The sequence below is a fragment of the Hemicordylus capensis genome, chromosome 3 (assembly GCF_027244095.1).
Source record: "Hemicordylus capensis ecotype Gifberg chromosome 3, rHemCap1.1.pri, whole genome shotgun sequence".
In the NCBI taxonomy this organism is placed as follows: Eukaryota; Metazoa; Chordata; class Lepidosauria; order Squamata; family Cordylidae; genus Hemicordylus; species Hemicordylus capensis.
This window is the reverse complement of record NC_069659.1, coordinates 325,793,398-325,820,390: the sequence shown is the minus strand read 5'-3', so window position 1 is coordinate 325,820,390 and position 26,993 is coordinate 325,793,398. Positions and strand designations below refer to the sequence as shown.

General features: G+C 45.1%; 1 protein-coding gene across 6 annotated transcripts in view; it reads right to left on the bottom strand.

Annotated features, from left to right (window-relative positions):
- Nucleotides 1-26,993, bottom strand: part of LEKR1 (leucine, glutamate and lysine rich 1) — a 107,399-nt gene that overhangs the window by 43,709 nt on the left and 36,697 nt on the right. For 5 of the 6 annotated variants that reach the window (XM_053313268.1, XM_053313262.1, XM_053313267.1 and 2 more), the window contains 3 exons: nucleotides 21,044-21,163; nucleotides 19,117-19,292; nucleotides 16,450-16,635 (listed from right to left, as the gene is read on the bottom strand). In XM_053313268.1, coding sequence (XP_053169243.1) covers nucleotides 16,450-16,635; nucleotides 19,117-19,292; nucleotides 21,044-21,163 — 482 coding nt within the window. Of the gene's footprint in view, nucleotides 1-16,449; nucleotides 16,636-19,116; nucleotides 19,293-21,043; nucleotides 21,164-26,701; nucleotides 26,760-26,993 lie in introns of all 6 variants that reach the window. The other variant, XM_053313264.1, reaches the window with a different exon arrangement.

Below are 26,993 nucleotides of genomic sequence, written 5' to 3'. Positions count from 1 at the left end.
CCAAATAATAGAAACTGACACCTATTAGTGACTGCCAATCATAAGAACCAGTTTTTCAAGAATACATAAATTATCAGTAACATGTAATGAGTCACTTCCTCAATTAAAGACCATGATTTCTTACTGTCTATTTTGAACTGATTTTAAAATTGTAAATGATATAAAACAAGGTTTTTTTAAAATTCCACTGGAACATAAAAGTTGCAGATTTACATTAGATTGCTATAAACCCAGATGCAGAAACAGATTCTTAGATTTCTGTTGCTGATGCCCCATCCTTAGTACATTACAAGCAATACACTCTCATATGAAGTTGCCTCATAGTTAGATGGTTGGTCTATCTATGTTTTAAAATTTATATTCTGCCTTTTGTCACAATGGTTGCATTATAACTGTGGTCCATCTAGCCATTGGTCCATCCAGCTCAGCATTGTCTACACAGACTGGCAGCAGCTTCTCCATGGTTACAGGCAGGAGTCTCTCCCAGACCTATCTGGGAGATGTCAGGGAGGAAACCTGGAATCTTCTGAAGGCAAGCATGCAGGTGCTCTTCCCAGAGTGACCTCATCCCCTCAGGGGAATATCGTACAGTGCTCACATATGGTCTCCCATTCAAATACAAACCAGGGTGGACCCTTCTTAGCAAAGGGGACAAGTCATGCTTGCTACCACAAGACCAGCCCTCCTCCATTGTCTGGGTGCCACTTCAGAATAAGTCCTATCTTCAGAACATCTATCAGACCCTCTGATGGCTCGGGGACAATTATACTACTTCATAGTCTCAAGACACAAGACAAAAAGCAAAAGGAAGTGGTGTCAATTATGAACTTGGTAAAAAGAAAATTTTGCAAGTGGATGATCGATATAAGAGGACAAAAAGTGTTCCTGAGACGTTAATTTGCTTTTAACAAGTACAGTGGCTCCATATAGATACAGGATCACTACAAGCAATGAAGAAAATAAACAAGCTTCACAGACCCCCCTGAGGAGTTGATCTGTCAGCTTTTGTTAGCACACGGTGGCTGCTGAATGGCCTGGCTCCCTGTTCCCTGCTGTGGCCATCTTGAAGCCCCTCAGACTGCACATCTCCCAAGCTTGCCATTTCCTTCTCAGTGAAACCATAAGCGAACTGCTTGACTGCTGCAGGGTGAGGAAGAAAGCTCCAGAATGCTTAGGCTAAGCACAGTGCTTGAGGAGGACACAAAAATGGCCACAGTTGTTGGAAAATACCTGAGCACTTCGCATTCCAAAAGAGTGAGCCTGTAATGGCCTGTTTCATTCCATTTCTGGGTGGAAGGTTGACTCAGAATGTTTTTAATAACCAATAGCAAATTAAATAATAATCATAGCATCAGAGAAAGGCAAAGGACACTCTGGGATCTTTCTGATTTGGGCACAAGCTTTTGTAGGCAGCTGCCTGTTGCTATACGGAAATAACTATCTAAGGTGTATCACCTTCCTCTTGTCTCTACCTGAAGGCCTCAACAAACTCAACAAGCATGAAGTCTAACAATCAAATCCTATTCTCAAGTTATGCTCACTGGGAAGCTCTAGAACCCCATCTACCAGTGGAGGACAACACTACTCAAAAAGAAATCAGTTACACCAATATTTATTATTATTTATTTATTCAATTTTTATACTGCCCTTCCAGGATGTGTAAACCACCCTGAGCCATTTTTGGAAGGGCAGTATAGAAATCAAATAAATAAATAATCAATAAATATCTCCCCCCACATTAGCGATAGAGGGACACATACAATGCTGCAGAGAAGTAACCCAGGGCCTGGATCATAGTCTTGGGCATTCCTCCTGCACCCACCCATGTCAATACAAACCAATACACTGAGGGCCCTCAGCTTTGTAGAGTCCCAGGGTAGTATGTTCTCCCTTCCCATCCAGTCCTGGATCTGATAAAGTCCACAGAGACTTTGATGGGTACTGTAATGATGAGGCACTTTGCACAAAGGGAGTGGTTTTTTAAAAAAAACATCCACAGAAAACCCACAGAAATGAAGGACAGATGAATTATTCTGAGCAGAGACAATGCAAATGTGAAAGGGGTTGAGCACCCTGACTAACCGTTGCTTCTCTGCTCCTAATTTCTCCCACCTGAAGCTGATTTTCTTTAAAGTCAAGACTCCAAGAGGCACACTTGCATAGCCTCATGTTTTTTATCTGAAACTTGCATTAGTCATAGCTCCATGGGACAGATGAAATTTTACTATCTTGGTTATATGTTGCAGAATTTTGAAGCTACATTTTATTTCTGTTCAGAATAATCTATTTAGTTTAAGAGTTTGGGGTGGGGTGGGGTGTTTTTTTGTTTTGCTTTCCAGAACATTTCTTATGTTGCTGTTCAGATATAAGCATCTGAAAAATCTGACAAGGGCAAAAAAACATAACTTTAGATTTATGTCAAAAAGGTATTGTCAACAGCTATAACAGAACTGGTCACAGTGACCGTTTTCTTACAGGCCGAGCATTGCAGAGATGTTAAAGATTCCACGCAATCATGCTGAATGTTGAGATAACTTTAAGAGGATTTTACATTAACTACAACAACAACACACACATCTTCTTGGTAAACCCTATTTAGAGAGAGAAGAACAAAATTAGACATAACAGGTGGAAGAGCTGTTACATCTCTCTCTATATTTATTTCTCTAAGATGTACCTGTGGCTATGAGTGGTAACTCTCGCAAGAGTTCGCGAGCAGCTGCCGATCAGCCACGGGGACGGGGGAGAAAGTGGCGATGGTGGCAGCAGCTGGCGGGTGGTGGAGAGGGCGGCACAGTCTCCCTCTCCGGCCCACCTGCCAGCCAAAAGGCAGGAGCTCCGGGGGTAGGAGTGCTGGGGTGGGGGACAACGGGGGCGGGGGAATGGGGGAGAACCAGAGGTGCAGATGCTCTGTGCCTGGCCCAGCTACTACAAAATAATTCTACAACTATCTCAGCAACTCTTTCAATGTGACGTAACAGGTAATCCAGTTGGAAAGTGCAATGTGCCAAAAGAGGTTTGTCAAGGAAAAGAAATATCAGAGAAATGAAACCTCTAGAAAAGAAAAGAAAATATTTTTTATATAAGGTTGTCAGGCCCTATTGAAAGATGTGAATAACAAATAGCTCCTAAGTTAGAGAACAGAAAGATTAATGTTAAAAAATAAACTAAATTCTAAGGGCTTTTTGTCATATTACAAACCCCACACACTAGGAACACAGGTACTGGCAGCTTCCACATAGATACTGTGATGTGTGCCATTCATCTCAAGTATCAAACCTCTCCTGCAAAGCCTTCACATGAATGCCAGCCACCAGCCACAGGGAAACTCCAGGAAAGTTAGCACCAATGAAAGGAAGTACTTTTTCACACAGCACGTCATTACTCTCTGGAATTCTCTGCCACTAGCTGAGCATCTGCACAGAGCATCTGTGTGCTCTTTGGGGCTGGCAGTTATCTCTCCCCGCCCCAACACCACCTTCTGCCCCAATCTCCACTTCCAGGCCCAACCGCCTCTCCTCCCCACCACCACTTCTGCCCCTGCACTTTCTTTCCCCCCTCTTGGGCCTTGCCTCCACAGCCGGGCCAGGCCTGCCGCCGCGGTGACCAATCCTCCTGGGTGCGCCTCAGCCAATCAGGCGCGTCCGCTGCCCAGCCAATCAGTTAGGTGCTGGGACGCACATTCCAAGGCACACCCAGGAGAATTAATATAATAGACAACTATTTTTTAGCCCGTTAATTTAACGGGCGCTAGTCTGCGCGCTCAACCGCCGCCTCCTCCCACCTGGGCCCACCGCCTCCTTAGGCCAGGGCCGGCGCCATCTGGGGCCGGCGCCGGCCTCCCCGGCCGGGCCAGGCCCCCCACCACCTCAGGCCTCCCACCTCAGGCCCCCCGCCACCTCAGGGCTCCCGTACCCTCCCTGCAGCCGGTCCGGTTCCGCGGCCGCCGCCTCTGGGCTTCCCGCGGCGGCCGCCACCGCCAGCAAGCCCAGTCCTCCCGCTGCGGCCAACGCTGCCAGCGGGCCCAGTCTCCCGCCATGGCGGCTGCCGCCAGCGGGCCCAGTCTCCTTGCGGCCACTGCCACCACCATCGGGGCCAGCCGGGCTGCCACCGCAGCTGCCACCAGCGGGGCCAGCCGGGCCACCGCGGCCTCGCCCGCACTCCCGCCGCAGCGGCCGCCGCCATCGGGGTCAGTCGCCCCGCCACAGCCACCGCCCTTCCTTCCAACATGGCCGCCCGTATCCCTGCGGCCGTATCTTTCTCGGACATTCTGGGCATGCGCGGAGCGCATGCCCAGAACGGCCGAGAAAGACATGGGCAGGGACACAGGATTACACTCTAGGGCTTTATTATAGAGGATGGGATGTGGTGATGGCCACCAGCTTGGGTGGCTTTAAGTGGGACAGACTAATTCAGGGAGGACAAATTTATCAGTGTCTAGTAATCTGGATGGCTGTAGGCTATCTCCATGCTCAGAGGCAGGATGCCTCCAAATACCAGTTGCAGGGAATAATGGCAGGAGAGAGGCATGCTTTCATCTCCTGGTTGTGTGGCTTCCCAAGGCATCTGGTGGGCCACTATATGAAACAGCATGCTAGACTAGATAGGCCTTAGGTCTGATCCAGCAGGGCTGTTCTTATGTTCTTAATTCATGCGGTGAATTCATGGACCCATCCCCACAAAACATTTCCAACAGTCTCCTATATGGGGAACATAACCTGAGAATCAGCCCTAGAATCAATAACATCAACCAACTTGTTTGTTTGTTGAAGTCATGATGTATAAGATCTTCATCGTAAATGACCCATGAGAAAATGTCCAGTTACTGTGTGTTAGGAAGCATGCACATTTTCTCTGTAAGAACTGCTACAAAAGTTAGTGCACTGAAACAACATATACAGAGGAAATTAGCTTTGATTTTTAAAAGTTTTGTTTTGTCAGGGTAAGCTAAACCAGCACAATGTATTCTTTGAATGAGAACACCCTTGGGAAACAAGGTTAAAGTTATTTTATCTGAAATTGCACTATTAAGTAAAATATGTTCTTGCAGAGTGGAAATCTGACAGTCATAACTACAAAATACATTCATGTTTTTTAAAACTGTAATTCTAGATCCTTTATTTTCAACAAATAACTTGGAAAATGCATTATATGAGAACAGGGAACACCAAAACATTTTAATTTAAAGCAAAGCAAATATTCTATTAAATAGAGGTATTTCAGTGGGAAATAATCCCATTGGAGAGATTCCATTAGTAAGAATTAGCTATCATCTGGCTATGTTAAAAGGACATGTTAAGCAGTAGTCACCCACCTTGTGGTCTTGCTGGCTATGCCGTTCATACATTCTAATAAAATAATAATAATAATAATAATTCAATTTCTATACCGCCCTTCCAAAAATGGCTCAGGGCGGTTTACAAAGAGAAATAACAAATAAGATGGCTCCCTGTCCCCAAAGGGCTCACATTCTAAAAAGAAACATAAGACACACACCAGCAACAGTCACTGGAAGTACTGTGCTGGGGGTGGATAGGGCCAGTTACTCTCCCCCTGCTAAATAAAGAGAATCACCACGGTAAAAGATGCCTCTTTGCCCAGTTAGCAGGGGATCTCTGTTTCCTAATCTCTGTTTCTATGCACTCCTACTAGACTTTCAAGGCCTTGTCACTCATCAGTTCTTCCTCTCGACTCAGCTAGTTCATATTGTCCCAAGCCCCAACTCAGAGATCTACATGTACTCCAGTGTAGACACAAACAAAGTCAATTCCAGACACTCATCCTTTTGGGTAAAGATCTAACCTTTCCATTGCAATACATAGAGAAGCCCTTCTGGCAAGCAGGTATCAGCATTTGCATCGGAGCTCCAGTAAGCAATCATCAAATTGTGATGGCAGTCTTTGTTCCTGATTAATGTCTAGTCTATTCTGATACTTGCACCCTGGACTGAAAACTCATTGCATTCACTTGGCATTCGGGGGGGGGGGAGTGATTATACTCAAGCATAAGAGGAGAATGGTCCTAATCTCTGTTTCATGGAATGATAGAAAGCAAGCAGTGGTATTATAGTGACCAGATGCTATGTAGGACTCCCGTATTTGTCAAAACTATGTATAATTTCAGCAGGTGAAATTCCTTTGTTTTTATAGACGAATTCATGGAAAAGGGATATAAGAAATCTCCAGGTTCAAGGTCTATATATTTCTGAATATCAGTTACTGGAGAACAAAAGCAGGGAACAACTTTTGCCTTCCAGCCTTTCTTGTGTGCTTCCTGGAAGCATCTGGTGGTCACTGTGGAAACCAAGATGCTAACTAGATGAACCTCTGGATTAAGTTCTCATCCTAAAGCACTAAGATATCAGGTGTACCTTCTGAAACTCCTTCGGTTCAGCTGTTAAAAGAATCTGGAGCCCTGTTCATCCATTCATTTGGTCACCCTAACTGCCAAAATTGTCTTTTTGCCATAATCACCACTTTGAGTGCAATCTTTGTAGAAAAGTGGAATATGAATGTAATAATTAATAATAACTGAAGATTAAAAATATGTCATGTTTGAACTGCAAATATTAGAAACTTCCAATTATTCGGTAAATATTGCTTCAGAATACATGTTGAATAATGCAGGTGATAAAACACATCCCTGTCTCACTCCTCTTTGAATGTCGATCTCTTCTGTCATATTAGCCATATTATGGCAGAATTCTTTCTCTCTCTCTCTCATTCTCTCTCTCTCTATATATATATTTAAAAAGTTTGAGCATCTGTCACAAAGCCCCTTCCACCAGCAGAATTTAAAATATGCTCCCACTCTGCTGTCTGTACCATGCCAGCATATCTGCACCCCCAGTGTGCAACTCCAACTGGCAGAGGTCCCCAAGTGGGGTGGGAACATATGCGTGTTGCAAGTGGAAAGAAGTACCCAGCCGGCAAAGAAAGCACTGACTGGCTGGATGAACGTCATGCATGGTGGCAGCAAAAGGGGGTGGATGTGGCACCTGATGGCACGGTGGGATGGGTTAGGTGGCACCTGATGGCACCTGATGGCACGGTGATGGCACCTGATGGCACGGTGGGGGTGGATGTGGCACCTGATGGCACAGTGCCCAGATGCAGGAGAGTTTGCTGCTGCTGTGGCAACACTGGTTGGGCAAGTGGATGCACTACAGTGGGGAAAGAAATCACTGGCTGTCGGATTGGGCCGCGTGTTGGTACTGAGCACTGGCCACGCCCCCTGCATCAGCATGCTGACACAGCATGACCAGCAAGGGGAGCACGTCAGGCAGATAAGGAGGCAGGCAGTGTGTGTGGCAGCAGGAGGGGCGTCCACCCTCCCATCCTGTGCCAGGGCCGCCACCAGCCTTCCTACACCCTTGTTGCCTGGGCTTGAACAGAGTTTCCATCCTAGGACTCTGTTTAGTGAACTACCAGCATTGTCTGCCTGAGAAAAAGCTGCTTTCCTGCGGATGGAAGTTCCCTCAGTGGGGACTTGGGCCCTGATCATAGGAAGGTTTCTGTGTTTGCTGTGCATGCCTGCCCCCTTCCGAGAGAGATCTGCCCTCCTTTTGTGATGCATGGTCAAAGAAGTGGTTATTAGCAATGTGCCTCTGTGGGTGGTGGAAGGGAATACAAACGTCCCTGTGCTGAGGCCTTGCCAGATCCCTGTCTCCAGGCTCTTGCTGCCTGCATCACGTCTGTTCATGAAGTAGAAGGCCCAGCAGCATCCTTGTGTCAGGGGTGATGGGGTGTTATGAGAGTGGTGTGTTCCTATCATGGACGTCTCCCCCCTATCATGCATGGATTGGCTCCTTCTAAACTGTATGGGAGTGCTGGCATGCTAATCTGTGAATGGCATGTGCTGGCAGTGTGGCCATTGAAATTGTGGGGGAGGAGTGGTGGTTGGTAGAGATGTGCATGAATAGGATTTTGTGATTTGATCTTGAATAGAATTGCAGAATAACTGAATCGATTCATCAAAACAGTGGCCATTGCCGTCCGTTTTGACGAATCAAAACAAAACTGTTTGAGTGATTTGAGCGATAAGGAACAATGGGGAACTCGAATCACCCCATTGTTCCCCAAGGGCAGGTCCTAGGGACACCAAAGAGTGCTGGGTGGTAGGGCATGATAGATTCTACCTACCACCCAACCCCCCCCCCCCCACACAAAAATAGGCAAACATGCAATTTTTATTTTTTAAAAAACCCTTCCCCCCGCCAAACCCCCATAGGATCCTATGGGGGTTTTTAGGGAAAGGGTTTTGTTGTTGTTGTTGTTTTTAATTGCCCACTTGCTCATTTGTTTTATGGGTTGGTTGGGTGGTAGGTAGCACCCATCACGAGTTCCTCAGTGTTTCAAGTTCCCCATTGTTCTCTATGGCCGAAACAAGTAGAGTGCACACATTTTGCAACCCTGACTTGAAAAACAGGGCAGAACAGAAGCACACACAGTCCCTCCCAATAGACCACCACATTTTGCCAAACACACAGTCCAAAGATGGCAAAAACCCCCAAAAAACCCAAAGAATCACTGACCCAGAATCCACTACCACAGTGCCTGCGCTGCAGTAACATCATTGGTACAACTTGCTCTCTCATACACAGCTGCCACAGCAGCACCCTTAGCAGCCAGCAAGCATAGCCATAAACTCAACTAGAACATCTTCAGCCACATTTTGATTGAGTACTCCTTGCAATGCAGATCGCAGAGCAGACCAGAACAGTGGGTGAAGCACAAGTTAGTCTCAAACCACAACTCAAGGCAAGCAGGCACTCAAGTTCTGCCTTTGTCAATCTGATATCCAGCAAAACCAGATAGTTAATAATATAGCAGCAATAGCACATATTAGGCTCAGTGCTGAGGGGCAAAAACCCACAAAATCATACCTGTCTTGATTCCTTCCTTCCTCCTCTCCTGATGTATCCTCTCAAGGGCACACTACGGGCTCTCTCTGCATTCCCTCCCCAGGCCCTTTGAAAAATTCTGAAATTCCCTCTTTTGTTCCCCCTTCCTCATCCCTTCACCCAGCCAATGGGGGCATAGTTGCCCATAAGCCAACCAAGGAGATCTCAAGCCAATTGGAAGCCAGTGCCAGAAAACCAATCAACAAGGGGGAAAAGCCTGCCAGAACAGTGCTTGAATTATTCGAATCAAGGTCAGTTCAAACTCAAGTCAGGCCCTTTATTCTAAGGACAATTCAATTAGGGTTTGGATCCACCCGATTTGGAGCAATTCAACTCAAATCTATTTGTACATCTCTAATGGTTGGCAGGATTGCACTTCCTGGGGAGTACGGGTGGGGCAGTCAGCTTTTTCTTCTTTTTCTCCTCTTGTGCTAGATTGGTACAGAATCTGAACTACATTAGCCCAACTTTAAGCTGATGTAATAACCAGGAAATTGGCCTAATTGAAGTATAAGATTGCCTGGCTCACTTAGTACAATAAAAACAATGTATTGTGGCATAAAGGTTTATGCTAAAATAACAAATGTATTTTAGAATCAACTTTAGTGACTGGAGCCAAGTTAATCAGATGCATGAACTCTTATCCTTAGCAGGCAGGTGTGTGTGTAAACAAACATACACACACAATGAGAAAGAAGGAGGAAGAAAAATTGTAAACTGTGATGAAATGCAAGGTGTAGGTCTACGACCATTTTATATAAAATTTAAATGCAAGAGATAAGTGATCATTCACAACAACCATAGTAGATAATGTTGTCTTCCTTGCTGTGCACATTAATTATAACACAGGAAATTGCTGAATTAGAATTTGTCAAGAGATTTGATTCTATATGTTTGGGCTTGAACAAAGACAGCGGTCTCCAATCTCACTACAAATGTTAAGTAACATAGACAGGCATCTACAAAGCCACTTGCCTGCTTGCAAGTGGCAAGTGCCCCCAGCCCTCTGGCAAGCAGGATGCCCAGCGCCACACAGATTTCCTCTCCAGGACTCTCATTTCCGCTGCCATTTTTGAGAAGTTAAGAAACAGTGGGAATCCTTTCTGAGCAGGAAGAGAGGGCTCCCACTATTTCCTACTCTTTTCATATTCCAGGGCAAATGAGAGAAAACCTGCTTCTCTCCTAAGCCTTCCGCCTGTGTGCCAGAAAAGGATCTGAGGAAAGGGTGGGGAGTGGTGGTGACCACAAATAATGGCGGGCTAGCAAGTTAAGGATCCCTGAACTTGGATCAACTAGGAGGACATTGCATTCACCTACTGTTGCAGATATAAGTTATCACATTACTTATCCCTTACATTTAAGCTTTATATAAGAACAGTGACCTACTTTATCACTTGCATTTCATAGCCATTTAGTCTCTTTCTTCACAGGGTTGGTCCACCCATTTGGGCTCCAATAGGAAACCAATGTTCCTATCTCACTACTTGTGAAGTATCTCTAAATTAAAAATTAAGAACATAGGGACATAACAGCTCCATGACTAGTTGAAATACATTTTGGTTGATTTAGCCCTTTCTTGGGAAAATAGGAAATACAGTTTACTAGCTTTTTGCTCCATGACTGGTCATAATGTCTTTCTGTTTATTGAAAATAAGAAAGCACTCAGCCCCTTCTAAAGAAAAGTAGGAATGCAGTTTACTAATTTTCTGGTCATACTGACCTCTGAGAAGAGATAGTTAGATTGTGAGGGGGAACTGAACATACATATTCAGAATTACTTCAGTGAGAACAAAGTATGCATTTATTAATATACTGATTTTTAGCTTAATCTCCATGCTTCACTGCCTATTACTCAATACAGCTGCCACTTATAATGAAGCTTGACTAATGCCAGACCTGCATAAAGAACTATGCTCCAGCCTCATTAACATATGGGAGTTAGATTCTGGGGTTTGTTTCCTAGTGCAATCTTACAACCTCTCTCAAGGGTGTCAATTATGTCAATGGAATTCCACAAGAACAACAAACCTAGTTCTGTATCAGATGAGATTAGGTATGGGCTGGTGGGAGACAACTTGCGGACCACAGTCTGTTTATTTCCTTGTCACTTGCAAGGAAAATGACATCATAAAATGTGATGAAACACAGTGTTGATGCCACCACAGGCATTGTGTTGCTGTTGCACATGACAGAGGAGGTCTTATGGGAGAAGAGCTGGTCTTGTGGTAGCAAGCATCTATTGTCCCCTTTGCTAAGCAGGGTCCACCCTAGTTTGCATGTGAATGGGAGACTACATGTGTGAGAACTGTAAGATATTCCCCTGAGGCCGTTCTGGGAAGATCGCCTGCATGCAGAAGGTTCCAAGTTCCCTCCCTGACATCTCCAAGACAAGCAGAGACACTCTCCTGTCTACAACAGGAGAAGCCTCTGCCAGTCTGCGTAGACAGTTCTGAGCAAGATGGACCAATGGTCTGACTCGGTATATGGCAGCTTCCTATGTTACGCAACAACAATGGCCCTAGAATTTGGCCACACTGGGGCTATTGCAAGAACTCATGAAGCTCAGCAGGTGTTTTGCAGCTCCTTGTCCTGTCCAGATCCAGTGGGTTTCTTTTGTTCCTATAAGGTCAAGGGCCCACTCTGCGGCAATATCACATGCTAAAATGGAGACTTCCTCAGCCCATGAAGTATCGCCATGACTGTTGGCTATGGGATAACAGCCATTCAGTACTATAAGTACCGCTGTTTAAGACCTGAAATCACATACTGTGAGAGAAAGCAGTGCTCTGCAATTACACTGTCATTTTGATTAATCAAAGCCATATCTTGAATAGCACAACCTGTACACTTTTAGAAAATTTTAGTCGCCAGGCAGGATTGCGGACTGAATGATGGCATCGCTTGCAAAATGAACTTTTGCATTAAAATAGAAGGCAATAAGTCTTTTTAATGCATTAATGTCTGCCTTGGGTTTGTAAAAGAAAACAAACAAGAAACCAAGATTATGCATCTTCAGTTTTAGGAAGAAGGCCACAAAACACATTTAGCAAAAGCCCTGAAGAGTGCCAAAGCAGATGGAAGTTTGATGCGCTGAAGAGCTTCGTGCCTGGCCCCATCCAAGGTTCACTGGGGATGCCAAAGCCACTAAACCTCTCTTGCCCAGAATGATCAACTAGGACAAAAAAAGAGTGAGTCCAGATTAAGATGAATAAGAGGTTCACATCACCATGAAGGCACTTTGAGCTCTCTTTTTAAGTGTGTGTTCATAGCTATAGCGTATCAGCAAATCAAAGGCTGGGATGTGCTCTTCCCCTTGGGATGGGCACTCTGCCACTGCCACTTCCACTTCTCTGTTCTGTTGGCAAACAAAGCATCTAGCAGGCTGCAGCTAGCTGCCCAAGACAGGAGGAAGTTGCACTTTCATCATGGCACGCAGCGCCAGTCACATTCTCTTTCTAGCAGGAGGAGGAAGAGATAATATTGGTCATGAGGGGGTTGGCGAGTGAGCAGGGAAAGGAAGCACTTGGCAGCCAAATGCTGTCTTTCCTGGCTTGCCTTTCCTGCAGGGTACTTTCTTTCCCGGCCTGTCTGTCCACCCCTTTGCTTCCTCCTGATCCTGGGAAAGAAAGTGATCCATCGCAGTGATTCTAGCACTGTATTGCCTCACAGGAGGAAGAAAAGCAACCGGCCAGTGGAGAACAGCACATAACTGCATTCGATGTGCTGACGTGATGCAGCAATATGTACCCAGCACCCTCCATAGACAGGAGGACATTTGCAAAGAGACACTGGTGTACAGCTGCAAGGATAAAAGAGCCAAGGTGGTGGACAGCCTCTTTAGAGGCACAGTTGGTGCAAAATGTAGAATCCCAGAGCTATCAGGAACAAATGACAGCAACTGCTCCAGCATATGCTCTGCCTTCCTGTATATTGTGGGAAGCGTCTTGGAGAGATTTGCAGGAGGGAGGGAGGGAGGCAGACAGACAGACAGACAGACAGACACTCTTCCCACCCCTATTGCTTCTCCTGTGCAACCCCCCACTCCAACTTATTCTTCCCCAGATGGGTTTCCAAATGTGTCTTTGCCAAGAGTGGAGGAAAGCAGGTGCGGAGGAGGATGCAGGGGGAAACCGATGAGTGGGGAAGATGTCGCACTACCCCTTTCCATCTGCCACTTTCCCCCTGAAAATCATACCCTCTTCCTACCACTTCCAGCAGAGAACGTCAGCTGCGGTTCTCAGATGCGTGATAGTTCCTTCCAATTGCAGGACTCGTTAACTGTGTCTACATACTTATTTTTAAGAGAAGGCATGATCCTATACTTTACAAAATCCAGTTTGATGGGAATAAGATCTAGTGCAAGTGCCTTTCTACTAGTGGAACCTAAGATCCACTAGTATAGTGGGGATAGTGCACGGCAGGCATATCTATACCACCAGCATAGCGTTTGCCCCCAAACCCGACAGAGACATGGGCATGTTGTGAGCAGGATAGGGAGGAATTGACTTGTGTCAAATCCTAGAACCTCCAAACACCAGATATGCCCTCAGCGTCATGCCTAGTGTTATATCCCCAGAGGTGGCCCAAGTCAAAAAGCATCAATTTAAAACAAGAAAACCATTGATACACCCACCCACTGCCTTCTACTTCACCCACCCCACACACTCTGCCATGACATAGGATTCATATAACCTCTAAAATGAGAGGAGAGCTGGTCTTGTGGTAGCAAGCATGACTTGTCCCCATAGCTAAGCAGGTTCTGCCCTGGTTGCATATGAATGGGAGACTTGATGTGTGAACACTGCAAGATCTTCCCTTCAGGGGATGAAGCTGCTCTGGGAAGAGCAGAAGGTTTCAAGTTCCCTCCCTGGCTTCTCCAAGATAGGGATGAGAGAGATTCCTGCCTGCAGTCTTGGAGAAGCCGCTGCCAGCCTGTGAAGACAATCCTGAGCTAGATAGACCAATGATCTGACTCAGTATATGGCAGCTACCTATGTTCCTAAATCAGTCATAGCACACCTTCACAGCTATATAAACCTCTGAGAGGGAGACCATGGCACAGATGCCAGGGTATCAGCATGGGACTATATCTTTCTGGTCCATGTAGTGTGTACTTAGAGCAGGGATTCTCAACGTGTGGGTCCCCAGATGTAAATGGACTTCAACTCCCATAATTCCCAACCAAAGGCCACTGGGGCTGGGGATTATGGGAGTTGAAGTCCAATAACATCTGGGGATCCACACGTTGAGAAACCCTGACTTAGAGTGTGCAAAGATGAACTTTGCCGGTGGCACCCATAGAGAAAGGGGACTTTGCACAAACAGCTTGCAGATCCCAAAACGAACCTGGGAAGAGCACTTTACTAAAACTGGTCTTCTCAGAAGTCTTGTTACTCATCTGATAGCTCAGGAAGAACCCCACATGCAGACACCCAGCTGGAACTACAACTCCCCTATGCTTTCATGGGATACAAGGACAATGCACCCAGGACAAGCAGGTGCAGCGGCAACCTCCATGTCTTTTAAGTATGATTGCTGCAAAGGTTCCTCATCTCCCTCCCGTCCCCTCCAGTACTGCCAGCTGTGGCTGAGCCAAACTGGGTTGGCTCACCAGCCCTTCCTCCGTCAATGGCTAAGTGCAGTGTCTCCCACACAGGAGACACAGGGTGAGTCTGTTTCCTGTTGATGAATGCCAAGCACTCCACTCCAACCATTGCGACTGCTGACCAAAGACTCACAAGTCTTTGAGTTTTTCAGGACAGCCACCTGGCCAGGTGGGCTGAGCAAGCAGTCACCATGCACCAAGCCCCACTGCACCTCACCACCAGGGAGGGAAAGGGATTGCCACCTCACTGCTTTCTTGCCCTCATCAGAAGGCAGGGTGACCAGGGTGGGAGCAAGCAAGGGGACTGCTGCCTGTGCATTCTGGTAGCAGCACTCTCAAGCCCTCTCACAAATCCTGGCCATACAGACAAGTCCAGAGACCAAGCGTAGTTGTCCCTGACCAGTGCATACGGCTCATTTCACATCTCTCTTTGCTCTTTACTGACAGTTCCCCAACTGGTGAAGAAGACGTGACCTTCCACATACTCAGGGATGTGCAGACCACACAGGAAACTCACAGCTTTGCAAGCTCTGTGGCTGACAGTTATGTAACAGGTGCAGCCAGACCCAACAACATCTGCTGCTCTGCTGTCTGCCACACACTCTGTAAAAGCACAAGAGTCCTGTGTGGATGGAATGGTTAGTAACTCCACCCAGGTGTCTTTCTGCCACATGCTGCTCCATCTCAGATGCTGTCACAGTAAAAGCTTTCATTCTGTCACTGTTGCTGTTAGTATACAGGGATCCCTTTCCCCACCCTAATTGTTTGTTCCCTCAGCTGGCCTCAGGATGGGACTGGGAAGGGAAGGGGGCACGGACCAGTGTTCCCTATAGCAGGGATTCCCAGATGTTGTGAACTACAATTCCCATCATTCCCAGCTGCCATGGCCTTTGGCTGGGGGCAAAGGGAGTTGCAGTCAACAACATCTGGGAATCCTTGTTACAGGGAACACTGGCAGGGCCCCTCTGCTGCTTGAGCTCAAGGTCTGCAGTTCCACCACTCTCTGATCTCATGAGCTCTACTGACCACTGTGGCTGGACTCGTCAGGGCTCATAAGCAGACAGGGAACTGCTGCCATTGCGAATGATGCAGTCAGCTGGGGAGGAGGGTGGGAGAGTTTATAATGTTTGTTGGACTTCTAGGTGATCAAGAAAAACAAGCAGAGTGGGTGTGTGGCTAGATGGGATTCTGGGACAAGAGTCACACGTGTGATATGAAAGACAGATGAATGGACCCTACACCACTCTCTTTGACTGGCAGAGACACTGCAGTCTCTTGTGTACCTGCTTCTGGGGAAATCACATCGAGGGCACATACCTCTGTCTCTGAGCAAAGGAAAAGGGACTTGCAGGGGGCGGGGTGACAAATGCCCCATGCTTTGTCTTTCTTCTTTCTGCAGCTGGGAGGGCAGAGAGCTGCTCTGTAGACTGTGAGGTATGTGTTCAAGACCTCCCTGCTCCTTTGATTTTGCTTCTGGCATGGGTGCTTCTGGCCAGTCCTGCAAAAGGTGGTTTTGGTCTTGGTTTTATCATCCCCCCCAGCTGGGTTTGAACCTGGCTTGCCTGGTTCTCATGCTGGGTCTCTGTACAGTAAGCTACCAGCAGTGCTGCCCGCCTGAGTGCAGGCAGGGCTATCCTAGTGTGGACCACCCTTGTGCAGCTGGGGCTCCCACTTCCACCAGACGTTTTCCAGATGAGTGTTGCTCCCCCAGGTGGATTTGAAACCCACGCCTCCCCATTCCCAAGCTTTCTTCACTAATATTGGGCCTCCGCAGAAACCATGTGGAGATTTGTACAAGGACAGTGAAGAACAAACGTGAAACCAAGTGTGGCATGTGGGAGTCCGGATGCCCTCCAGAAGTGGCAATATGCAGATATGAAACAGGCTGCCTTCCAGTGGTCATGGTCACTTGTTTAAAATTTAACACCAATCTTTCACTTACCCTGTGCTTTCTGTTGTAGTTCATGACATCTGTTTTGTAATTCACCCTCTCGCAAGAGCGAAGCTTGCAGCTGCTCAGCTTTCAGTTCAACTGCATCTGACATTAACCTTAAAAGCTGCACCTCCTCTTGCAGGGTCAGATTTTCCCTCTCATATTCACCTAAGCTTTGGCTCAGCCTGGATATTTCTGAAAAATATATAAAATTGTGATCAGTTACCAAAATCACAGCTGCAGTCACAATAAAAAAGCTTGTCTTCTGTTAGGGTCATGGAATTTATCTGAATCAAATACATTATTTAAAGACATTACAAGATATTGTTGTAGAACTCAAGAAAGAAGAGGTGACTATGCTTACCAGGGATATGGATAGAACGAGCTCGGAACAGAATGCAAATGCCCAGAATGTTCCGTCGACACAACTGGTTGAGCTGGTTGTTCCGATGGAATGAGCTCAGAACATTTTGAGTGTTCCAAGCTCCATTTTGGAGGGCTGTTTTTGCTGACTGGCTTTGGCACTGGTTTCCAACCGGCTTGCAATCTCCTTGCTTCTTGGTTGGCTTGCTATCACACAAATCAACTTGCTTCTTGGTTGGCTTGCTATCATACAAATCAACTTGATATGTATGATAACAAGCCAACCAAGAGGCAAGGAGATCACAAGCCAATCAAAAGCCAATTTCAAAACCAGTCAGCAAGGGAAAAAACAGCCCTCCAAAAATGGAGCTCGGAACACTCAAAATGTTCTGACTGACCGTTCTGAGCTTGAAACATTCTGCACATCCCTAATGCTTACTTAATGTTTGTGAGCTATTGAAGTAGTAAGCATGGCATGTAACATGGCTGAAAAAGAAAGCAGCATGTGGAGAAGAGCCGGGGGTACTGATCATTCCTCTCCCATCCACAGAAGCTATTTAAAGTTTGGAAAAAAAATGCAAGGCCAAGTTATGCATTTATCATAATGTAACACTATGTAGTTTGACTCATATGAGTGGTAAGGGAGGGGAAAGGAGGGTGGTTTCAGTTCTGATGTGATCAGGGGTGTGAGAGGTATTGACACAATCAGAGAAGGAAGTGCTTTGTGCACACTGCTTCCCTCATGCAACTCTGGATCTATGCATGTGACCATGATGATGTATTTTCTTTTATATATATCATACCTTTGACTAACATGGATCATTTCAACCTAGGCATGCTGAACACATGAAATTTTCTTATGTTGCATTGGACCACTGGTCCATCTAGCTCAGTATTTTCTTCACTGACTGCAAGGAGGTTTTCAGGGTTTCAGACAGAGGTCTTTCCAGGCCCTACCAGGCATTGAACCTGGGACCTTCTGCATGCAATTTTACCACTGCACTATGGTCCTATCCCTATATTATGAGGACTCATTAACAGTTTTAAATCTGTTTTATATTGTTTTAAGCAGTTTGTTTTAAATGGTGTTTGTTTTTGTTTTTTATTTGTTGTGCATCGCCCAGAGCTCTTGGATGGGGCAGTATAGAAATGTAATAAAATAAACAAATAAATGTACTATAACTTTACCCCTCTGCCCACTGCAAAGTTTATACATATAAAGGGCAATATATTTTAAATGCATTTTCCTACAACACTTCTGATGTCAGATTTTTTTACACAGGTCCATATCAGAATAATTCACACCACTTCCCTATAGCAGACTGTTTTCTACTATTCTGTTGTTTGGCTGAAAACACTCCAGTGAGTTTAACACTTTCACAAGTACTGAATATCACCTCAGGTGGACCATGCAAGAATTGACAGCATCCTGCCAATATGTCTCTTTCACTTTACATAAAACAGCCCAGCAATTTTTTATCAGCGCAGTTCTTGGTCACCTCTGTAGACATCTTTGGTGACTTCAGATTCTGTAACCATTGATCTCTGTGACTTAAGGGAAAGGGTACTAGTTATGATTTTTTGCGATGAAGAAAGTCTCCTGTGTAAGATTAGTTAAAATCATTCAACATAACATCACACAAAATGGTCAACTGTTAGGAACTGCATTTGTTCACTTTGGGTAGGCAAACCTGTGCAGTGAACAGAGAGGGCTGGATGTGGATTTTTGAGATCTAGACTCAAATAAATGCTCAGCTATGAAGCTCAGGGAAAGTCAATCACTCTAAGACTTAGTTCTTACTGAGGTGGTAAAGCTATATCTGGACTGGACCACTCCAGCCTGCCAGTGGGAACTCACATGAGAATGCTCCTTCACAAAAATCATACAAAACAAACAAGCCACCCAAAAACTTCCCTCTAAATTTTAATTGTAAACCAGCCAGAGATACAAGTTTTGGGCGGTATATAAATATTTTATATAATAATTTTTTTTTTACAAAAGATATCAGAGAAATCAAGGCTGGAACTAATTTTTGATACAGAAAACCAATTCAACCTAATTTGATGCAGAAGGATTTTGTTTTGTTACTGGAGAAACATTAAAATAATGTGACACCTACTCCTCAACATCTGAAGTGGTACAATCAAGACACAAGTTTGCTGCCTCAGTGAGAACTAAACCTCAGTCTAAACTAATTTATGAGTTGTTGTCAAGACAAAATAAATCAAAATTGTAAACTACTATACAAAAAAAACACCCTGCAGAAATGACAAAGAATAAAAGGCAGTGAAAATTAGTAATAGGTAATTTACCTGCAAGTACTGTTAAATTCACAGTTTGTATTTGTAAATAAATCTTTCCTTTTAATTCAATCCATTTGTTGAAACTGGCAAATATTTCTTCTTTAATACTGTTCAGCTCTCCTCTGATAAAGGGAAGAAGTACAAAGGCTTTCTTTAGGATTAACTGATGTTCTTCCAATGTTTTTCTGCAAAAGAAAAAAAACCCTAATAATAATTATTGATTTTTTTTTAGGTTACACTTGGAAAAGCAAGCACTTTAAATATCACTGAAAGGCAGCTGATTAATTTTCTATTTTATTTAGTCACAAATATTATGACAATTGGGCTCATCAATCCAGTGTGTTTCACTGGAGCGTGTTTCAAACTTTTCAGATGAGCTTCATCATTACACAAATATGGATTAAACAGTATTTCCTTGATACATATCTGTCCAATGTAGCTGGCACTCCGAGTATTTGCAACCCTGAGTTGGCCATGCAAGGTTGACAATTTGCTGACTGGGCAAAACAGAAGCTTTACAAAAAAGTTACAGCTTAAGGCAAAAAGGAAGATTTGTGTACCTCTCTTACTTGTCCCAAACATCACCCACTAGGTAGAGTTCAAAAGCAGCTTGTGGTATGACACAAGAAGAAAAGGAACATATTAAGCTGCCCTATATTGACCCTTGGTCCATCTAGCTCAGTATTGTCTGCACTGACTGACTGCAGCTTATTCATTCATTCATTCATTGTCAGACTCCTAGGGGGACAGGGTGGGCTCCTAGCCCTTCTTAGATTCAAGAATGACCAGTTTAGCACACACACAAAGGCCAGCCTCAGGAAGAGCCAGAGAGAAGGTTAGTTTGTCACCTGAGTCGTCATCCTCCTCCTAGCTTGCTTCCTTCAGCCAGTTCCCTCTCCTGGAGAACTCCTGGCTCCCATACTCAGAAGCAGCTCCTCATCATCAGCTGTCTTGTCTTTAAATACCCCAGTGCAGAGCTGACAGGGCTTAAAGCCTACTTGCAGGTCCCCCACCCCCACCTGACCTTGCTTCCTGTTTCCTGCCACACCCAATCCAGCTGTCTCCCTGGAGCTGTTTCCTGGAGTTCTTCCTGCCTTGCTCTCTCAACCCCACTGGGATCCGACCAGCCTGGACCCTTCTCATCTCTACTGCCCCCTGAAGGGAATGAAAGCCCCACAGGAGGAATGCCACGCCTTTCTCCAAATGCCACAGGGCCAGCCAAGCAACCAGGTAACATGGTATCCTGACATTTATTTATTATACCCTGCTTCTCCAGTACACTACCGCTGAGTGCCTGAGGGACTCCATATAACAGCTCCTGCTTTGAGGAGCGACTGTCACCAAGCTCCACCATCTGGGATCTACCCAAGAGATAGGAATGGAACCACTGCAGAGCAGTGCCCCCAATTCCCAACTCCCCCAGGCGACCCAGAAGGATACCATGGTCGATGGTATCGATCGCCGCCGAGAGATCCAAGAGGACCAACAGAGTCACACTCCCTCTGTCAATTCCCTGGTAAAGGTCATCCATCAGGCTGACCAAGGCTGTTCCAACCCCATAGCCCATTCTAAAGCGAGTTTGAAATGGGTCTAGATAATCAGTTTTCTCCAAAACCGCCTGGAGCTGGTTAGCCACCACCCTCTCGATTACCTTGCCCAGCCAGGGGAGATTGGCCTATAACTATCCATCGCTGAGGGATCCAGGGAAGGCTTCTTAAGAAGCGGTGTAACTATTGCCTCCTTCAAACAGGGAGGCACCCTACCCTCCCTCAGCGATGCATTTATGATATTAACTAGAACATCTCCAACAACCTCTCTGCTATCATGTGGACAAGCTCATGCTGTCCTTAATTTAATCTCATATATCCAATTGTGCACATCTGTTTCACGAAAAAAGAATTAGGTATCCCATTTATTGCCTTCTGATACTTCTTACCGTAATAGTTGCGACTGTCTATATGAAACGTCATTCTCTTTCTGGATGTGCTTCAACCATTCATTCATATTTTCTATTACATTTTGCTTGTTTTCTATTTCCAGAGATAATTCTTTTATTCTGTAAAAAGTAGATTTAAAAAAACCATGTAAGTATTTACAAAAATAATTTTTAAAAAACCTTGCGCAGCATCCAGTCTACATTAGCCATAGCTATGTCCCATTGAAATAAATAACAGTCATGACTAACTTGTCCAATTAATTTCAATAGTGCTTAGACTTGACCAGGGATGCTGCTCAATTTATTTTTCCTTCAGAATTCTGCCCCCCTCCGCCCACCCAAGAAATCAGAAATTTATCAATAAAAGGCCTACAGCCTTAAAAGAAAAAACTATGAAGGAAGTTAATTATCTGGAAAATCAAACAGCTTTAATTGGCTAGTAAGACATTTAGGTAATCAAAGGTCCCAGAGGTAAAATTATAGCAGGGGCCATGTGTTTTTATATGTTCCTACTGGGGCTGTTAACTGATTAAAGAATTTTAGGTTATTAGTCAGCTGGCTTTAAGAGATTTATCAATTAAATTCAAACAAATATGCCTGTTATGCCAACTTTGTGTGTCTTTCTGAGATACTGAAAGAAATATAAAATAATGCACAGTTAAACAAAATCTCTCACGCATAAGAATACAACTAATACTTATATACTGCTTTTCAACAAAAGTTCCCAAAGCAGTTTACATAGATATAAATAAATAAATAAAATGGCTCCCTGTCCCTAAAGGGCTCATAGTCTAAAAAAGAAACATAAGACAGACACCAGCAACAGCCACTGCAGGGATGCTGTGCAGGAGATGGATAGGGCCGGTTAGAAGAAAAGGCTATACTTTCTCATTCTCTGTTAGAGTAACACATCAAAATAAAAACAGCTCATCAACACAAGTATACTTCCCTCCAAATCCTCATTGATTAAAATTAGCTGCTGAGTCTTCCTCCTCCCTTTCTGCCCTTGAAAAGTAAGAAAATCCGCAGCCCTAGAGGACAGGGAGGAAAGAGAGCAGCTAGGCAATGGGCTGCCCGGTTGCCAGCAGCTGAAGGGGTACAATGGGATGCACATCAGTGGGAACAAGCACAATGAACTAAGGAGAACTAGGATCTTCTGGGCATGGTGTGCCACCCCAGGACATTGCCGAATGTCAGGGAGGGTAGTGGTAGCGCCAATGTAACTGTATTATATTGTTCAAACGTAAGCTGTCTTGGGGATCCTTTTAGAAATCACATAAATAAATAATTAAATTTGCCCTCCTCTCCTCTGTCAGGGAGGCACCCTGACAATAAGGGTACAGGGCAATCAGGCAAATAGGAGAGCGTACCATAGATATGTATGGCTAGAGTATCTAGCCCTATCCACATTGTGCTCCTGGTCTGCAATGACATTTGCCAGTTAGGTGCCAGGAATTCATAGTGGTATGCCACTCTAGTCTCCGGATGGTGTGAGTCTCCACCATCACCAGCAATATATCCTTCCCATCTCCTTCCTACTCAGCCTTTGGGCCTCTTGGCATAAGAGGTTTCAGCATTATCAACCACAACAAATATTTATATACTGCTTTTCAATCAAAGTTTCCAAAGCAGTTTACATCAAGAAATAATAAATAAATAAGATAAGATGGGTCCCTGTCCTCAAAGGGCTCACAATCTAAGAAGAAACATGATAGACACCCGCATCAGTCACTGAAGATACTGTGCTGGGGGTGGATAGGGCCAGTTACTCTCTCCCTGTTAAATAAAGAGAATCACCGCATTAAAAAGGTGCCTCTTTGCCCAGTTAGCAGGGGTCTGCCCTGCTACTCTGCTTCAGCTCTGCAGACCTTAGGCATATGGGGGAATTAAAATGAAAATCCTTTTCTTTTAAAACTGTATAGTGATCCAATCACAATGAAAAGATCAGCGGTGCCAGCAAATAAGCATTCCGTCTGGAACATGCTCTCTGCTGTGGCAGCTCAATATCAGAAAAGCTCAACAAAACATGTCTTTACAACTGGTGTTCAGTGTTCAGGACAGATATGTCAGCGCAAGTATTTATGATCAGGGCACTTGTTGTTGACCCCCCTCCCCGGCCATTGCAGTGTCAACAGGTCTTTAACAGCTGTCTACTCAGCCAAGCCAGACCATCCAATTTAGATTACACATATGGCATGTATCTGGTTCACTGTAAAAAGGGACCCCTGGAAATTTTTTTAGGATTTTTCTGCTGGGAGTTGAACCAAAGAGGCCACACAGCGTCTAGATCAGGGCTGCTCAACTTCAGCTCTCCTGCAGATGTTGGCCTACAACTCCCATAATCCTTGGCTTTGGCCACTACAGCTGGGATTATGGGAGTTGTAGTCCAAAATGTGGGGGGGGGGCTGGCTAAATTGAGCAGGTTTGGTCTAGATGCTTCCAGCTGCAATCCAGTGTACACTTACCTAGGATAAGTCCTATCAAATTCAGTGGCGCTTACTTCTTATTAAACATCTATAGGATCAACCTGCATACCAGATAGTTACACATCCCAAATTATATGCAAATTGCACTTGCAAACAGCTGTCAATAAGCAATCTGAATTGAAGATATCCTGAGTGATGAAAGGACTGGTCTTGAAAGGAGTTGTTTGAGGGTCTAGAAGTTGTGGCCTGTGGAGTCTGTGGACCCCTGTACGGTTTGTTGTAGGAGGGTGATTTCAAACTCATCTACTTCACTGTTCTGTGCAATTCTCTCCATTGTTTAATCAGTCTTCTCACCGAAGAGCGCCTGACCATTGAAGGGCAGGCTTTCTATTCATGTGCCTGCTTCAGGTGTGAGGCCGGATGAGCACAGCCAAGTGTGGTGTCAGAGTGTAATGGAGTTTGCCATATTCCATGCTGTGCAGTCTGTCAAGTGTCTCAAAGTACTGAGCAAATTCTTATTCAGACGAAAGGCTTCCTTCTGTAGCACCAGATCTGCTTCCTTGCCTTCGTACAGAAGAGGTCAGACATAGGATGCCACCTTCTCCCATTGGAGGTGGTTATATCTGGCCATACAGGCGTGGTAGTTTGCTATTTTCAGTTGCAGCATAGATGTATAATATATTCTCTTTCCTAAAGAGTCCAACTTTCTGCCTTCTTTGTCCACTGGAGCAGAGATTGACCTGCTTTCTAATTCTGCTTGGGCTGCTTCCACCACTATAGAATTTGGCATAGGGTGCTTCTGCAGAAATTCACATCCCTATGATTGTACTCTGTAAAAGTTTTCTGTCTCTTTAGAGGTGGGCGATACGGCTGACCAGTGTTCCCTCTAACAGGGATTCCCAGATGTTGTTGACTACAACTCCCAGCATCCCCAGCTGCAATTGTAGTCAACAACAACTGGAAATCCCTGTTAGAGGGAACACTGCTGCTGACAGTTTCTCCCAGCAGCCCTTTATAATGTCTAGCAGAGCAGAATTCATTGGGAGGCAGACCACCAAGTGTGAGTCTGAATTAATTAGATCGAAGAAGGGGTCTGGGTTGCTTCTGGGAGGTTCCTTAACTTGTGAAGCCAGAGATGTTGCCATTTTGTTGATCTGCTCTGAGAATACCTTCAAGCAGTGTTCACTCTAAGGTGTGCGCATGCACACACGTTTTTTGAAGTCTGCTCAGCTAATTTTAGATCCCACTCAGGTTGAATCAGGAAGGCCCCACTCTGAATACATGTGCACACACACTGTCTTGATACTGCCACCCAGAACAAAATTCATTCCGCATACAATGAGAAAAAATTAGAGGGCACACTGCCTTTAAATCTTCAGATGGAGACAGTGGTTTGGAGACAGTGGCTTGGAGTCCTTAATATATTCAGACGGGGTGGATCCAGATAAAACGTCTGGAGATGCTAGGTCTTCATCCGACTCTGTCTCATGTGTCGAATAATGGAGTGACTGAGACTGGGTATCCGCCTCTGGTTGTGGCAGAGCCAATGACAGTCTAGTGGAGTCAGCGGTGGCAGAGCCTGAGACAAAGTCTGTGTGGTGACAATTACCCAGTGCTAGACTGGGTACTACTGACCAGTAAAGTCATGGTAGTCTTGACTTGAATCATATGCTATGATTCAACTATGCTAGTGGATTCGTGCACTATGCTAGTGGGATTAGTGCAGGTTAGTGGCGCAAGTACTTCCTCCTTTGGGCGCTCAGCTTCCCTGGGATCAGAGGAAGGAGCACATCTCAATGGGGAGTACAATGTCCTATATCTTGGCTATCGGCATTGTGGTGAGCTGAATTAGGACCTACTCTTGGACCTGAGATAGAGAGGGTAGTAGGTGTTGCTGTCATAGCATTCTAGATAGTACAGTACTCCCTGCGGTTGTCCTATCTCTGTCCATAGTCTCTATCCCTGTCACTGATACCATAACGGCCATCGAAGAAACATCCATATTTGTCTCGGGAGTAAGAAGGGAAGCGGAGACTACATTGGTGTTGGTACTGATAATAAGAGCTCAGTGAATATGCCTGCTCCGAGGTTCTCTCCGGGGAGTATTCTGGTGGATCCATCGTATTTGTCTCCAAGGTCAGAGGGACTCTTGAATTGTGCCAGTGCTTGTGGGGTCGGTATCAGTGAAAGCTCCTATGGTACTGGAGAGGTTTGTATGAATACCGAGCTTGTAGATCCCAAGGGTTTCTTTGAGATATTCAAAAGGCTACACTCCGAGGACTGCTGTAAAGATTGCTGCATTGGGATTCCCATAATTGAGATCAAAGTAGTCAATTTCTTCTTCTTCTTTAGGAGGATCTGTTTCTGGCTGAAGATTCTTCCTTTTCTTCAGCTATTTTGCCAGTGCTGATGGCCAAGGCCTGGATTGCATGGTTGGTGGTGCAGTGGGTATCAAAGACCCTGTCAGTCCCAAAGGAGCATGAGCAGCCTGCACAGAGACGATGTTATGGTGGTAGGTACAGTGGGGTGTGTACGGGAGTGCAGTATATTCCTTGATCCATTCCCGGCAACTACAGGTTCCCCAGGAGATGAAGTGGAGGGCAGAGACAGCATTTGAGTAGGCGGGAGGAGATCTTGTTCCCCACAGAATGGCTCTAAATCTGGCAGCTCTGTTGTGACGTGCCTGGCGGGTGAATTTCTAGCAATATAAGCAAGACTCTGTAACGTGGGTTTCCCTCGAGCAGAGGAGGCAGGGCTGGTGGCCATCCGAAGATGGAATTTAGGCAAGTTCTACATTTCTTAAAAATGAGTTTACTGGCAATGCATCTATGTGGGATGCGGGAGTGAGGGGAAGGGGTGGGGACCACGTAACTAAAAACGCCAAAAGGATACAGAGAAATTAAAATTAGAGAGAGAGGGTCAGAATAAAAGAAGGATGACTTTATGGTAGGAAAAGTAGGTTCGGAGCAAGAGACAAGTCTTGTAGACCCAAAAGTTCTTTGAATAGTCCACAAAATAAAAATGTGGCGGATGACGAAGAACTGAGGAGCAGGAGAGGCACTTTACTGTATATAGTTGGGTGGGGGAGGGGCCTTTTCCCACTTAAACTTAGAGAGCAATAAGAGCGTGGAATGTTCCCCAGTGGGTCTCCACACGTGCACAGAGTCCATCAGTGTGAAGTACACGGACCACGTCAAAGAAATATTGTTACCTATTTTACAGCTCAACCTACCTCATAAGATTGGTGTAAAATTCAAAGCGGGACAGGGCATGTAAACTGCTTGGAGTTCCTTGGAGGGAAAGTGTTGATCAATGAATAGAATTCAATAAATAAAATTCACACCTTTCCACATTTCTACCATAGTGATTAATGTGGCCTCACATGCTACTATTATTTTAACAAAAGCAAAGAGCAAAGCAGTCAAATAATCACAGAGCATTTTTTCAAAAACTATAAAAATGTCAAATGTTCATACTGAGTAATACCCAGTTATTTAAAAAATGCATCAAACACATCTGTAGAG